The sequence below is a fragment of the Peromyscus californicus genome, unplaced genomic scaffold (assembly GCF_007827085.1).
Source record: "Peromyscus californicus insignis strain IS unplaced genomic scaffold, ASM782708v3 Scaffold_2__1_contigs__length_46816999, whole genome shotgun sequence".
NCBI lineage: Eukaryota > Metazoa > Chordata > Mammalia > Rodentia > Cricetidae > Peromyscus > Peromyscus californicus.
The window spans coordinates 25,903,195-25,920,261 of record NW_026294540.1 but is presented as its reverse complement, the minus strand read 5'-3'; the positions used below and the strand labels follow the sequence as shown (position 1 = coordinate 25,920,261).

The window sequence follows — 17,067 nt, the reverse complement described above, 5'->3', positions numbered from 1 at the left end:
CATAAAAAAATAAAAATAAAGACAAAAAAGAAGACATGATATAGCTGAAGGCAGAGCTCAATTTACTGGGAATGGACTGAGCACCCCGCCCCTCCCCAAAGTGCGCTACCATTCCTAAGCATGCCATTGATCTCTGTCAGCTGTGTGACAGCGGAAAGTGATTTTCCAGCAGTCAGAAAGGAAAACAGAAGTCCCGAGCAAATGAATTGAAAAGGCGGTTATAAAAAGGAGAAGTATAAATGGACAGAAAACATATGAAAAAAAAATTCAATATCTTTATATAGCCACCAGGGAACCGAAAATCAGCACAGCGAGTTTCCATTTCACCCCCCTCAGAATGGCTCTCACTGGGCAAATAAACAACATGGGGCTGGAGAGAGAGACGGCTCAGTGGTCAGCACCTCTTCCTGCTCTCCCAGAGGACCTCAGTTCTGTTCCCAGCGCCCACGTCAGGCAGCTCACAGCCATCTGTCATTCCAGTTCCAGGGTGTCTGCTGTCCTTTACTGGCTTCCGCAGGTACGGGGCACACACATGGTGCACAGACATACATGCAGCCCAAACACCCACACACATAAAGTAGTAAAATAAAGATTTATTGAAATACACATTTATACATAGAGGGCTTCATTCAGCTTGAGTGACATGTGGAGGTCAGAGGACGGCCTGCAGAAGTTGGTTCGCTCCTACTCCATAAGTCTCAGGGATCAAACTCAGGTCCGCAGGCTTGGCAGCAAGCCCCTGTACTTTCTGAGCCATCTCTCTAGCCCCCAGCTTTAAAGAAGAATGAAATCATGCCATTTTTGAGAAAATGGATTATCACAGTTAGGGTTACTATTACCATGACCAAAGAAACTTGGGGAGGAGAGAGGTCTATTAGGCTTAAGCTCATAGTTTATCATGAAAGGAAGTCAGAACAGGAACTCAAGGCAGGAACCTGGAGGGAGTAGCTGATGAAGAGGCCATGGAGGGGTGCTGCTTACTGGCTTGCTCCGCATGGCTTGCTCAGCCTTCTTTCTTTTCTTTTTCTTTTTGGTTTTTCAAGACAGTGTTTCTCTGTGTAGTCTTGGTGCCTATCCTGGAACTCACTCTGTAGACCAGGCTAGCCTCGAACTCACAGAGATCTGCCTGGCCCGGCATCAGCCTGCTTTCTTATCGAAGAACCCAGGACCACCAGCCCAGGGATGGCACCACCCACCATGGGCTGGGCCCAACCCCATTGATCACTAATTAAGAAAATGCCTTACAGCCTTTTTTCCCAGCACTTGGGAGATAGAGGCAAGAATATCTCTGAGTTCAAGGCCAGCCTGGTCTACAGAGTGAGTTCCAGGACAGCTAGGACTGTTACACAGAGAAACTCTGTCTTAAAAATTTTTAAAGAGAAAGAGAGAGAGAGAGAGAGAGAGAGAGAGAGAGAGAGAAGGGAGGAAGGGAAGAAGGAAGGACGAAAGGAAGGAAGGAAGGAAGGAAGGAAGAAAGAAAAGAAAGAAAGAAAGAAAGAAAGAAAGAAAGAAAGAAAGAAAGAAAGAAAGAAAGAAAGAAAGAAAGAAAGAAAGAAAGAAAGAAAGAAAATGCCCTACAGCTGGATCTCATGGAGGAATTTTCTCTTCTGAGACTCCCTCCTCTCTGGTGACTCTAGCTTATGTCAAGTTGACATAAAGCCAGCCAGTACATGAGTAGAACTGTAGGACTCAGATGAAAAGCTTAGGTGTTTTCTTTCATTCAAAGAACCTATATTTAAACATCTATAGGCATATGTCTTAGTCAGGGTTTCTATTGCTGTGATGAAACACTGTGGCCAAAAAGCAAGTTGGGGAGGAAAGGGTTTATGTCAAGATATATTTGTAATCTAAGAAATAAAGCTTGCCTGAAGATCAGAGGACAGAGCCAGCCACAGAGTTAGCCATAGAGGTCAGGCAGTGGTGGCACACACCTTTAATCCTAGCACTCGGGAGGCAGAGGCAGAGATCCATCTGGATTTCTGTGAGTTCAAGGCCAAACTGGGCTACATGAGAATAATCCAGTCTAAAAGAGAAACAGCCAGGCAGTGGTGGCACACACTTTTAACCCCAGCACTAGGAAGGTTGAGACAGGAAGTGGTATGGCTGGGCAGAGAAAGGAATATAAGGCAAGAGGAGACAGGAACTCACTCTCTTTGAGAGGATCTTCCAGGCTGAGGAGTTGGTAAGGTAAGAGGTGGTGGCTGTGGCTTGCTCTGCTTCTCTGATCTTTCAGCTTTCACCCTGGTATCTGGCTCTGGGTTTTTATTACAAGACCATTTAGGATTTGTGCAACAGGTTTATTAGGCTTACACTTCAGCATTGTGGTCTGAGCAAGTCACAATGAGCAAGCCAGTAAGCAGCACCCCTCCATGACCTCTGTATCAGCTCCTGCCTCCAGGTTCCTCCCCTGTTTGAGTTCCTGCCCTGACTTCTCTTGATGATGAACTATGATATGGAAGTGTAAGCCTAATAAACCCTGTCCTCCTCAGCTTGCTTTTGGTTATATTGTCTCATTACAGCAATGGAAACCCTAAGACACTAGGCAAACACTTTACCAACTGAGCCATCCTTAGCCCTAGCTCCTAAGTAACTTCAAGTCCACTGGAACACACTTATATACTCAGGAGCCATGGGAATTGCCAGGCTGCCATATTTGCCTGGGAAATCATGTCTCAGAACAGGAATGACCTAATGAAAACAGCTGCATGTCTCCTAGGCAACTGGCAGTATGCTTTTGTGCTGTGAATGTTGCAATCCCTAGACTTGTGCTTCCCCTTTTGGGCTCCTAAAAGTTTGGACGTGGTTTTCTGGTCTTCAACTGTGCTTCTCCTTACCTACTCAACTGTGATTTATCCATTGTTCTGGTATCCTCTGTATTAGTTGTTTTATTACTCCTTTGGGGGCCCACCACTCACCCAAATCACACACAGAGGCTTATCCTTAATTATAAATGCCCGGCCTTAGCTTGGCTTGCTGCTTGCCAGCTTTCCTTATTTTCAATTTTTCCCATCTACCTTTTGCCTCTGGGCTTTTCCTGTTTTCCTACTTCTGTAAATCTTACTCCTACTTTGTGGCTTGCTATGTAGGTGGGTAGCTGGCCCCTGGTATCCTCCTCCTTCTTTGGCAACTTCTTTTTTTTTTTTTTTTTCAGAGCTGAGGACCAAACCCAGGGCCTTGTGCTTGCTAGGCAAGCGCTCTACCACTGAGCTAAATCCTCAACCCCTCTTTTTTTTTTTTCTTCCCCCAGATTTCTCCTTCTATACATTCTCTCTGCCTGCCAGCCCCGCCTCTCCTCATCCCTGCCTTGCTATTGGCCATTCAGTTCTTTATTAGACCACCAGGCGTTTTAGACAGGCACAGTAACACAGTTTCACAGAGTTAAAACAAATGCAACATAAACAAAAGTAACACACCTTAAAATGATATTCCCCAACGATCCTCACTTACCTACAGGACCATTTTGGATCGAGGCGGGGGACCAACTTGGAGGTTCCTTTTCAGGGTAGAAGGAGACAAGACCCCGAGACTCTTCAGATTGAGGCAGAAGACAGACGACACGTCCAGCCTTAGCTCTGACCTTGGATAAACCAGTTTCTCTCTCTGGATCTCCATTTTCTTAGACAGCCAAGAAGGATAAAAAATAAGCTCGGGCTGGAGCAACAGCTCAGTGGTTAAGAGTAAGAGGCTGCTCTTGCAAAGGATCCAGGTTGGATCCCCAGCACCCACAGGGCCACTCAAAACCCCCTGTAGCTCCATTCCAGGGGATCCAATGCCCTCTTTGGCCTTTGAGGGCACTGTGTACATCTGGTGTACAAGACATGCATGCAAGCAAAACATCCACACACACAGAATAATTTTTAAAAATAGCCATCTCTCTCATAGAACTGCTTTGAAGAGTCACACAGTTCCTTGAAACAAGCAAACAAGGTCTGTCTTTAAAATGTCTTTATTATTATTATTGTATTTTATTTTGGTTTTTCGAGACAGGGTTTCTCTGTATAGCTTTGCGCCTTTCCTGGAGCTTGCTCTGTAGACCAGGCTGGCCTCGAACTCACAAAGACCCACCTGCCTCTGCCTCCCGAGTGCTGGGATTAAAGGTGTGCACCACCACCGCCCGGCAATTATTTTTATTTTATGTGCATGCGTGTGTTTGTCTGTGAGTATGTGCTTTATGCATGTCAGCACCCACAGAGGCCAGAGGAGATATCAGATCCCTGAAACTGGAGTTACAGGCAATTGTGAGCCAGCCCCATGTGGTTGCTGGGACCCAAACTCAGGCCCCTCCACAAGAGCACCAAGCACTTTTACCTGCTGAGGCATTTCTGCAGCCCCAAAAGTCTGACTTTAGCTGGGTCTGGTAACACACATCTGTAATGCCAGCATCTAAGAGGCTGAAGTAAGAACGTCTTGAGTTCAAGTCCAGTCTAAGTTAAATAGTGAAACCATACTCAAAGAAAGCCAGCATGTGGACTGGGCTGCCCTTTCTTCTGTGCTGTGCTTTGAAAGTGAGATGTTCTCTCCCCCCCAACACACACAGACACACCCTACCCAGACCCATGTCTTTGAACACAGGGTGCCTGGCTGGTGGTGGTTTGGGGAGATTTGGTTTTGTTTTGTTTTTGTTTTTCCGAGACAGGGTTTCTCTGTGTGGTTTTGGAGCCTGTCCTGGATCTCGCTGTAGACCAGACTGGCCTTGAACTCACAGAGATCTGCCTGGCTCTGCCTCCCGAGTGCCGGGATTAAAGGCATGCACCACCGCCGCCCGGCTTGTTTGGGGAGACTTGGGAAGCCTTTGGGAGGTAGGATCTGACTGGAGGAAGAAGGCTGATGGGGAGTGGGGTCTTCCAGATCATAGTGGGGATCCACTTCGTCTCCTGTCTCTGCTTTTTGATACCCTCAAGATGTGGATAAGAACCTACTGCTCTTCCAGAGGAGCCAAGTTCAGTCCCCAGAACCCACCTCAGGAGGCTCACAACTTCCTGTAACTCCAGCTCCAGAGGACCTGACTCCCTCTTCTGGCCATCACAGGCAACTACACTCATCTGTCCATACTCACACACAGACATACATACAATTTAAAATTAAAATAAAAATAGTCAGGCACGGTGGGGGCACACCTTTAATGCCAGTACTTGGGAGGCAGAGGAGATGGATCTCTACGAATTTGAGGCCAACTTGGTCTACATAGTAAGTTCCAGGCTAGCCAGGGCTATATAGTGAGACTCTGTCTCAAAAAATAAGTCTTTATAAAGTTCTTGTTTCCAAACATAGGCACATTGAAGGGTTAATGCTTCAACATATGGATTCAGGGGATGGGAATATACTAGTCTGTGGTGATATACTGTGTACCCTAATAAAATTTGCCTGAAGATCAGAGGACAGACCAAGCCACTAGATTAAACATAGAGGCCAGACAGTGGTGACACACACCTTTAATCCTAATACTCGGGAGGCAGAGATCTGCCTGGATCTCTGTGAGTTCAAAGCCACCCTGGCCTACATGAGATTGACTCAGTCTAGGAGAGAAACAGAGTCAGACAATGGTGGCACACACCTTTAATCCCAGCACTTGAGATCTCATACCTTTGCTTGGGAAGCACACACGCCTTTAATCCCAGGAAGTAAGATGGAAGTAGGGAGAAAGGTATATAAGGTGTGAGGAGACAGGAACTGACGGCCTCTTTAGGCTGAGGAGTCCTAGAGGTGAGACGTGGCAGTGGCTTGTTCCTTTGTCTCTCTGATGTCTCAGCATTTACCCCAATATCTGGCTCCGGGTTTTGTATATAATACCATTTAGAATTCGAGTAACACCATTCTGTAACACAAGGGACATAAGGGAGGAAGCCTGGACAAGTGAGCCAGTCTATTCCATCCCTGTGACCATGACAACAGAAGAATTTTAGAAGGGTATCCGTGGCAGCAGAATTTCAAATAGCTGACCAGACCTTGGGAAGCATCCCAGATGGGGGTTTCTGGCACATCTATACAAATGTAACCAGATCGCAGCCAGCAACCTGGAGGGTATGGAGCAGGGAATTTAACCATAGGGGAGGGTGAGCTGGGAACAGAACAGGACCCAGAGGGGCTGAAATGATGGATATTCAGGACTCGGGGTGTAGCACAAGGCTCTGGGTTGGATCTTCTGCACCCAAAAAGGAGAGGCGGAGGAAAAATAAGAGGACTACCTCAAAGCCCTGGATAGAGCATTGTGAATGATTGCTGAGAAGGTAGATTCCAGCGGAAGCCCATTTATGGACATATCCATTACTCGGAGGGATTCTGATTCATAAAAGAAACACAATGATCACCAACCATAGAAGGATAGTCACAGACAGAACCTATACACATTTAATCACATTTTTAGAAGTTTTATTTTTATTTTTTTTTTTTTTACGTGTATTGGTGTTTTGCCTGCATGTATGTATGAAGACGCCAGATCCACTGGAACTTGAGTTACAGACAGCTGTGCGCTGCCATGTGGGTGCTGGGAACTGAACCTGGGTTCTCTGGGAGAGCAGCCAGTGCTCTTAATGTTATTTATTTGTCGGTGTTATTTACTGGGCTCAAGAAAACACGAGGTACAACCCAGTATAAGAACCCAGTGTAAGAGTTTTTATTAGGGAAGGGAAAGGGTGGAGGTGGGTAGGCCTACAGAAAAAGGAAGGTGGGGGGGGAGAGGGAAGGAGAGAGAGGGGGACGGGAGCAGGAAGAGGTGCTCTTACAGGTCACCTCGTGCATACATATGTGGGCCTAAGTAGCTACGCCATGAGTATAGATTATGTGACCACACTGCACACTGATTACAGAGGACCTAAGGCCCTGGAGTGACTAAGCTTTTTGCCTGACTGCTGACAGCGCATGTGCAGTCCATGTGACTCCAGAAGTGGCTAGTCATAATAACACTTAACGACTGAGCCACCTCTCCAGCCCCTAGAAGATTTTTTTTAAGAGCAGGCTGGCCTCAAACTCAGAGATCCACCTACCTCTACCTCTGGAGTGTTGGGATTAAAAGGGGTGTGCTCCCAAGCCTAGCTGAATTTTTAGAAGAATTTAAGAGTATGGTTACATGTATAGCTATCCTGAACTGGGATGCATTAGGTAATAAGTTCCCTGTCATTGGAAGCAATCAAAATAACCCAGATGGCTAAAAGGGAGGTGGTTTGAAAAGGGTTGAATCTGGGCATGGAAAGACGGCTCATTGATTAATAACAAGAACTGCTTGCAGAGGACCCAAGTTCAGTTCCCAGCACCCACTTTGGGTGGCTCAGGACCATTTATAACTCCAGCTTCGGGAAATCCAGCATTCTCTTCTGGTTTCCATAGGCACCTGCACTCACTAGTACATACCACCTCCCCACACACATGCACAATTACAAATTTAAAATAAACCTTTTATTTGTTTAAAAAGAGTTAAATGATATATAATGTCCCATCTCAAAATAGATTTTGTGATGAAGACCTGTAACGCCAGTCCTCAGGATGGTAAGGCAGGAGGATCACAAGGTTGAGGCCAGCCTGGGCTACACTGATAAACTTTATCTTAATAAATAAATAAACCTGGGCAGTGGTGGCACACATCTTTAATTCCAGCACCTGGGAGGCAGAGGCAGGGGGATCTCTGTGAGTTTGAGGCCAGCCTGGTCTACAAAGTGCGTCCCAGAACAGCTAGGGTGGTTACACAAAGAAACGCTGTTTCAAGAAACCAAACAACAACAACAACAAAAAACAAAACAAAACAAAAAACAAGGTGAGGGTCTGGAAAGATGACTCAACCGTTAAGAGCATTTACTCTCTTCCAGAGGATCTAAATTCGGTTTTCAGGACCCACATCGGGTGGCTTACAAACATCTATAATTCTAATTCCTGGGGATCCGATGCCCGCCCCCACCCCTACATATACACTCAATACTTTGTTTTCAACCACAAAATTCTCTGGAATGTTCTTCAGGTACTGCACAGCCTCATAGAAGACAAGATAAGAGGAATTCAGGAGACACCTATGAAGAGCCCAGGCCCATGGACCATGAAGACCGTCTCTTTGAGTTCCATTGTTCTCCTGGCCTTCTTCCTCGGTATCCACCTTGGAGCTGCCGCACGTACGTAGCTGATCTCCCGCTCCTTTCCCCCCAGAAGCTCCTCCTCCGGAAGGGCCGTCTCAAGGTCATTCTTCTCCGTGGTTTTTAGAAGAAAGCGACAAGCCTTGCTGCCTCTATTACAGCCACCATGTGATCCCGTGGAACTGGGTGCACTCCTATGAGCTCGCCAAAGGCAGCTGTCCCCAAGATCTCATGGTGTGAGTATCAGGTCCCGCTGCATCGGCCGCGTCACCGGGCAGGGGCTGGGTAGATGTCCACAGTGATGAACTGGGCATCAGGGTGGGAATCTGGGAAGTGAGCGTCTCAGTTTTGTTTCGTGTCCCAGGGATAAAATACTTGAATAGAAGCAACTTGAGGGAGAAATGCCAGGCTATGGTCTGTTCCAGTTTGCTTTCTGTGGCTAGAATGAATAGCATGACAACTTGGGGACGAGAGGGTTTATTTCGTGTTAACACTCCGTCACTGAGGGAAGTCAGATCTCGAGGCAGGAACGGAAGAAGAGAACATGAAAGAATGCCACTTACTGAGTTTGCTCTGTAGCTCATGGTCTCTGCTAGCTTTCTAGGCCCACCTGCCTAGCAATGGTCCCACCTAGGGAATGATGCCACCTAGAGTTGGCTGGGTTCTCTCATATCAGTCGTTAGTGAAGACAGTTTTTTAACAGATGTGTCCACAGACCAATATCGAGGCAATTCTTTAATTGAGGTTTTTAAAGATGATCCCAGGCTAAGAATACACTGACAACTGAAACTAAGACACAGTCCATCATTGCTGGTAAGTCAAGGTAGCAAAATCTTGAAGCAGCTAGTCATAACTATATTCACAGTCAAGAGCAGAAAACAATTAATTTGATGCATGCATGATAGAGCTCAGCTTGATTTCTCTACTCTAATATAGTTCAGAGTCCCCAGCCTAAAGGATGGTACCACCCACAGTGGGCAAGTCTTCCCACTTCGATGAATATATTCAAGATAGCCCCCCACTCCCCGAGACTTCCTTCCTAGATGAGTCTAGATTTTAAGTTTACAATTAAAACTAACCACCAAGCTAGGTTAGAGCCCTCTCTCTGCAGAAACACATGTGGCTCTGAGCTAGTTAGATTCTGACTTTCATACCACGTAGCATGCCATGCTCTCACAGCTAGGTATAAAAGCAAGAGGTAAACACCATGATAAAGTTTGTAATCTCAGCATTCAGAAGGCTAAGGTGGAAGGATCATGAGTTTGAGGCCTACTAGGGCTACAATAGTAAGACCTTGTAGCACGAATCCTAATTGGTCTTAGTAATAAAAACCTGGAACCAGATATTGGGGTAAATGCTGAAAGGTCAGTAAAGAAGCCAGCCACTAGAGAGACTTCCTATCTCCACCAAATCCTCAGCCTGAAAGGGACTGAGCTCCTGTCTCTCCCCACCTCATATTCCTCTCTCCGCCCAGCCTTATCACTTCCTGTCTCCACCTCCCTAGTGCTGGGATCAAAGGTGTGAGCCACCACTGCCTGGCTTTGTTTCTCTACACAACCTTGTGTAGCCCAGGGTGGCCTTCAGCTCCTGATCTTCCTGCTTCCTCCTCCCAAGTGCTGGGATTAAAGGTGAATGCCACCACTGCCCGGTCTCTGTGGTTATCTAGTGGCTGGCTCCGCCCTCTGATCTTCAGGCAGGTTTTATTTGTTAGAGCACACACAAATGTGAGATGGCTCAGTAGGTTTGCCGACCAAACCCAATCATCTGAGCTTGTTCTCCTGGCTCCCTGGGATGGAGAAAGAAAGCCTACTCCCTGCAGACTGTCCTCTGACCTCCATGTAAGCACTACAGTATCAAAGGCCCCTCAGGTGCCGGCCTGAGATTTCTCCTAGAGTCCCGGGGAAGGTGCTACAAGCGGCATGGGTTACTAATCTGAGGGATAGCAAATGAATCAATCTACTTACATGAAACTCATTAGTCTGTTCACTTTTATTCTTCTGAGATGAAATTCTGTCTACACAGCTCCAGTTCTGTTCTCATATTTAGCTCTTCTCTGCCCCTTCTCCTCCTGTCCTCTTACAGTTCTAAGTTTTTTTCCATCTCATTCTCATCTTCATCTTCGTCCCTCTCTCTATCCTCGTTCCTTCCTTTCCTCTCCCCGTGACCTATCTCCATACCCTACAATCAGCAATACTCTGGCCCTGCCGCTTTCTGGTTGGGCGGGCTAAGTCTGCTGGGAGCTAGGAAACCTGCCTCATAGCTTGATGCACCTAGTATGAAAAAGCCCTTTTTGTTCTGAGTTAATTGTTGGAGGGGAAATCTGGGGGTGCCACTAAGGCTGTGTAAGAAAGGAGGGTCTGAGCTTAATTTGCACAAGAAACAAAGCTATGTCCCTAACAGCTGCCTGGCCTTGGCGGTGTCTCAGTATAGATATTTACCTTAATTCAGGAGACTAGCAGGTGGCCTGAAATGCTTATTCTGTCTGTCCTTTGTCTTTGGATGTTAGCTAAAGGAGATATCTGATTCTAATGCTAAGAAAGGAAAACAAAAAGTCTGAAAGCAGGAAGCCTTGCCTGTGTGGCCGCTATCCAAATATCTTAGTTGTACATGCCCAAAGACTGACCAATCCACACTGTTTAGAAGTTCTTAGGAAGAAGAATCAATTGGGGAAGCTATAATAGCACACATGAAATTCATAGCAGAAGACAGCTGATATATTCACAAAGCCAAAGGACACCAATACGCCTTGAGCCTTGGCTTCCTCTGGAAAGTCCTTGACCTGCCAGGTGATAGCTTTCGTTATAGTCAGCTGAATTCCTGCTTCATACTTCTGTGGCCTGCAGCACTATAGCAAGTGTCCCCCCCTCCACAATAAATAAAATTAATTTAAATATATAAAAAAGAGGATGAAGTGGCATATTCATATGGGGTCTCTTTCTGTCCTCTAAAATTCATTGTGCTGAGCTGTGGTATAACTCAGCGGTAGGGCATTTATTTAATATTATGAAGCTCTGGATTATACTCTCAGTGTGTGTGTGTGCGTGCGCGCACGCACGCGCGCACACACACACACACACACACACGAAAGATTAAAATTGGTTGGGCAATAGTTCTGTAGTCTATAAATATAGTCTATTAACCAACAAGTACTTGTCTTTTAAGTTTTCGTTTATTTATTTACCTTACTGGGGATTGAACGTAGGGCTTTGTACATGTTAGGCAGGTGCTCTACCACTGAGCCACCCTCTACCAAAGCCCCTCACTGGGGGATTCTAGGCAAGAGCTCTACCACAGAGCCACACCCCCACCCTTACTGGGGATTCTAGGCAGGTGCTCTACCATTGAGCCACACCCCTGCCCCTCACTGAAGGATTCTAGGCAGGTACTCTACCACTGAGCCACACCCCCACCCCTCACTGGAGGATTCTAGGCATATGCTCTACCACTGAGCTACAGCCCCAGCCCCTCACTAGATTCTAGGCAGGTGCTCTACCGCTGAGCCACACCGTCAGCCCTTCAATGGGGATTCTAGGCAGGTGCCCTTATAGCTAAGCTATAGTATCATCATCCCTAGTCACTTCAAATGTGTGCTTCATAGAGTGTGTGAATTATGTCTCAATAAGCTGTTATATTGAAATGAAAGCGAGGGTCCCAATATAGATTACTATCTGGCAACTAGACCTTATGAGACATGATTCCTGGGGTCTGTGGGCCTGAGAGTGTGTGGATTCCAGGGGAAATGGAGAGGAGAAGCAGGATCAGCAGGAGATGGGACACGAACAGAGTGCAGCAGCTGTGTTGAAAAGGGAGAACACGAGTCAGACTAACCCACCCTCCTCCTTCAAAAGCTTCCTAAGCCAAGGATGTCGACATTCACTTCTTATCTCTTTTCTACAGATTCACTACAAAAAGAGGTAAATTCTGTGTGCAACCAAAGGCCAAGTGGGTGCAGACATACATTTCTTTGTTGGAAGCCCAGAAGCATCTGTGACCCTGCTGGATTTTCAGCCCAAGGATCCTCGACTGCAGTTCTTGGCTCCTTTGCCCTCGCGGAGCCGGATGAATCCCTTTAGAGGGTTCGTAGTCCTGGTGGAAGGAGAGCATGGCTTCCATTAGAGGTTTTTAAAATAAAGATTTGATTTCAGCCGGGCGGTGGTGGCGCACGCCTTTAATCCCAGCACTCAGGAGGCAGAGCCAGGCGAATCTCTGTGAGTTCGAGGCCAGCCTGGGCTACCAAGTGAGTTCCAGGAGAGGCGCAAAGCTACACAGAGAAACCCTGTCTCGAAAAAAAAAAAAAAAAAAAAAGATTTGATTTTGCTAAGACTGGCAAGACGGCTCAGTGGGTAAAGGCACTTGCCACCAAGTCTGACGACCCGAGTTCAATCCCTGGGAGCCAACTCCTGAAAGTTGCCCTTTGACCTCCGTGTGTGCATTATGGTGCATACAGAGAGAGAGAGAGAGAGAGAGAGAGAGTAAATAAATGTAGTTTTAAAAAGATTTGACTGGCTAGGCATAGTGGCATACATCTTTAATGCTGGCACTCAAGACAGAGACAGGCAGATCTCTTTGAATTTGAGACCAATCTGGTTTATATAGTGAGTTCCAGGCCTTCTAGGACTACAAAATGAGACCCTGTCTCAAGATGATGATGATGATGATGATGATGATGGATGATAATGATTTAGACAATGAGATAGATAAATTTTGTCCTCCAGATGTCCACACACAGGCACAAATACCTGCACACATGCTCACATACAACACACACAGGGCCTGTCAATCAAACCCAGAGCTCACCAATATGGCATGCTCCGGGGATGTCTTATATCCACTTTCTACGCCTGGAATCCTTGGCAGGCCACCCTTGCACAGCAGTAAAAATGAACCAGCCAAAACAAAGAACACTTAAATACTATCAGTTCCTTGAACTGTGAACCTGGGACATCTTTCCATTTGTGTTTCCTTCAGTATCCTTTACTAGCAATGAATAATGGCTGTTCTCACGAGGCCTTAAGGAAGTACTCATTGGCCAAGCTCCTTGGTTCTTATCTGAGGTATTTGAGTTTCTCTGCAAACAGGTATTGAGATAAGAATTTACATGTATTACATGTATTTGGGAGTTGATCCACAAGAAATCAGTAGGGAGAGGGGATACGAGACAAGGAAGGAAAAGAAGCTGTAAATGTGTGTGAACAAGGAAGTTATGGGAGGTAGCGGCAGAGAGATCAGGAGTTTAAGGCTACACCACCAATTCAAGGCCAGCCTGGGCTACACTAGACTGAGTGTCAAAAACCCAAACCTAAACCAAACCCAACAAATATGCCTGAGGCTGGGGTCTACTGGTGGATTGGTTGGCCAGCATGCAGGCAGCCCTGCTCTATGCCCCAAGTTGGATACAATGGATGTGGTGACTGGTGCACCTAGGGAGGTCGAGGCAGGAGGATCAAGAGTTCAAGGTCGTGGGGGCTGGAGAGATGGCTTAGCAATTATGAGGGCTTGCTCTTGCAGAGGACCTCTCGGGACCCACATGGTGGCTCACAATCATCTGTAACTCCAGTTCCAGGAGATCTGATGCCCTCTTCTGACCTCTGCTGGCACCGGGCATGCACGTGGTGAACATACATAGATCATGCAAGCCAAACAATCATATAAATAAATAAATAACTTAAATAGAAAAGAGTTCAAAGTCATCCTCAGCTACATAGAGAGTCTGAGGCCATCCTGAGCTACACGACACCTTAACTCAAAAACTGAATAATTAGAAAATAAGAGGGCCCAGAGATGTGGCTCATCGGTTAAGAGCATGGACTGCTCTTCCAGAGGACCTGAGCTCAGATTCCAGAACCCACATTGGTAGCTCACAACTAACTGCAACTCCAGCTTTTACTGACACCCTCTTCTGGCCTCTGCATGTCCCTGCACTCACATGCACACAGACATATACACATAGATGAAAATTTAAAAAAATAAACTTAAAAAAAAAAATCAGAAGACACGGAGAAAACGTATACTGATTAGAAGCTTCCTCTCTGCCAAGCTAGCTTTCCTAGCCCTGGAATGTGTGATGTAGCCTGCTGGGGAGGAAAAGTTACCAACAGTATTACTCAGCTGTCAATCAAATGAGCAACAATAGCTCTGCCTCAGCGCTGTAAGGGATGCCCGTGGGTGCAATAGCGGTATAAACATTGTGGGCGTAACCAATCACTTTCTGCTTAATTTAAAGCCTGCTGCACTGGGAGAAACACATGCCTGCTATGGTTGACCTGGCCAAGAAACCATGGTTGAAGAGTTTACTGGCCCCAGGGGTAACCTACTACTATTATTCTGCCAAATGGATATAGTATAAAACTGGCTTCTAAATCTATCCATCTCTACTTAGAGATTAATGCATCACTCAGGTCTTATCAGAAAGGTTTCTTTGTGCAGTGGATGGTGGTTGGTGTAGAAATTCACAACTGGTCAGAGTGGAGAGCATAAACATCAGTAGAGGTGACTGGCTAGGAACAGGCCCTCTATATCATAATCTCTCCCCAAAGGTCAGGGACCAATGGGAGAGAGGAGGCAGAAAGATTGTAAGAGCTAGAGATAGGAAAGATCAGATTGAAAACAGCATCTTTGCTGGGCGGTGGTGGCGTATGCCTAAAGGCAAGTGGATCTCTGTGAGTTCAAGGCCAGCTTGGTCTATAAAGTGAGTTCCAGAACAGCCAGGACTGTTACAGAGAAACCTTGTCTCAAAAAAAGAAAAAAAAAAGAAAGAAAAAAGAAAACAGCATCTTCTAGATATGGCAGAACCAAGGCACACATGAGCTCACATCACAGCAGCTGTGGTTGGCTGCACGAGACCTCTGCAAGATCATTTTAACACGATGTGGGAAGAGGTTCAGAACCCCCGAGCCACAACTGAGGAACTATGAACGGTTGATGGCTAATTTGGATCACAATCAGCGTCAGATCTCAAGGAAACCTGGACAAGTCTCGCTCAGTACCTGTGGCTCCTTCCCGGCACTCTTCACCCACCCCCTCCCCTGAGCCTCTCCCTCCCATGGGCTGGGCTTCTGCTTCCCCTCCCCCAGCTTCTCTTTTCTATATAAACTCAGCCATTTTGGCTATGCAGTCTCCTGGCCTCTTGGTTCCTGTCTGGCTCTGCTCCTAGATCTCTCTGGGTCGGCTTTCTCCCCTCCCTCAACTCGCCTCTCTCACTCCCTCCTCTCTCTTTCCTCTCATGGTCACGTTCAGTCTGGACTTCCAGGTGCCACTGGCTGTTTTCTCCCTCGTAGCTACAATAAACTTTCTCTTCGACCATACCTTGGAGTCTTCAGTCAAGACTGGTAAGTACATCATATATAGAGTTACAGTTAAAAGCTGCTTTTGCTGGTACACCCGTCAACCTGAGTAGTAGAGTGGCTCTGAAATGTCCTTCAGGGGCTGGGTGACTAGCAGCCTCACTCCTGATGCCATGCCTTCCCCGCCATGATGGACAGTCTTGCCTGGACCCATGAGCCCTAACAAACCCAATCCTTCCTTCCTTCCTTCCTTCCTTCCTTCCTTCCTTCCTTCCTTCCTTCCTTCCTTCCTTCTTCCTTCCCTCCCTCCCTCCCTCCTTCCTTCCTTCCTTCCCTCTCTCCCTCCCTCCCTCCTTCCTTCCTTCCTTCTTCCTTCTTCAGTGGCTTTCGTCAGCTATTTTGTCAAAGCAAGGAGAAAAGTAACTAAGAAACCTCTCAGGAAAATGACAGAGGCCGGCCACTGAAGTACCCAATCAGATAGATGGGCTCGGGCCTCCGGAGACACAGTGGTGTCCAGAATATGAGCGAAATAACTGGGGACTTAAGAGCCAAGGATCAGTGCCGGGCATACTGGTGCACACTTGTCACCCCGGCACTTGGGTGGTAGAGGCAGAAGGATCAGAAGTTCAAGGTCATCCTCAGCTATACAATGAAGTTGAGACCTGGCTATATGAGACCCTGCCCCCCACCCAAACCCAAGAATGGGCTGAATGTGGCTAGTTCCCTAGAGAAACTGATAGACCTTCTTTCTGCCTTCCACCCCCCTACTCCATTTGGTAATGACATTATCTCCCTCCATCAGGAATCCATTAGTTCAGCGGAGGCCGGGCTGAGGAGTCCATTAAGGCTCCCTCGGGTGTATCCAGGCATCTATCCAGTGCATTAGAGTGGAGACAGGGCTGGCGAGGGGGCCCTTCAGGCTGGCTCAGCAGCTGCCTTCCCAGGATGAGGTATGTTGCTGCCTCATCCATTTCAACCAGCAAACTCCACAAACCCAGTGAGCTTGAACGAGGGAGTCTCTACATCTGCATGTCCTGTTTCTACTGTCTGTGTGCTACAAAATAATTACATCCTCCATGGATAAGATGTTTCCTATGGCCTTGTTTGTTTGTTGAAACAACATCTCACTATGTATCCCTGGCTGACTTAGAATTCACTATATAGACGAGGCTGGACTCCAACTTGTAAAATTCTCCTGCCTCTACCTCCCCAGTCCTGAGATGACAAGTTTATGCCACCACACCTAGTTTATGTGGTCCTGTGGGTGGAACCCTTCAAGGATGCTAAGCAGTCATTGTACCACTGATGTCTGTTGGGGAATATTATTTTAAGGTGTGTTACTTTTGTTTATGTTGCATTTGTTTAACTCTGTGAAGCTGTGTTACTGTGCCTGTCTAAAACACCTGATAGTCTAATAAAGAACTGAATGGCCAATAGCAAGGCAGGAGAGGGATAGGTGGGGCTGGCAGGCAGAGAGAATAAATAGGAGAAATCTGGGAGGAGGAGAAGTAGCCAGAAAAGGACATCAGGGACCAGCCACCCACCTACACAGCCAGCCACAGAGTAAGAGTGAAAGTAAGATACACAGAAGAGAAAGGTAAAAGCCCAGAGGCAAAAGGTAGACGAGATAATTGAAGAAAAGCTGGCTAGCAACAAGCCAAGCTAAGGCCGGGCATTCATAATTAAGAATAAGCCTCCATGTGTGATTTATTTGGGAGCTGGGTGGC

General features: G+C 46.7%; 1 protein-coding gene across 1 annotated transcript; it reads left to right on the top strand.

The window, feature by feature from the left end:
- Positions 1-6,416: 6,416 nt before the first annotated feature.
- On the top strand, positions 6,417-12,137 carry Ccl26 (C-C motif chemokine ligand 26). Its single transcript, XM_052754980.1, has 3 exons — positions 6,417-8,096; positions 8,185-8,293; positions 11,955-12,137. Exons 1-3 carry the CDS (start codon positions 8,000-8,002, stop codon positions 12,046-12,048), a joined length of 300 nt encoding a protein of 99 aa, XP_052610940.1. The 5' UTR covers positions 6,417-7,999; the 3' UTR covers positions 12,049-12,137.
- Positions 12,138-17,067: the final 4,930 nt, after the last annotated feature.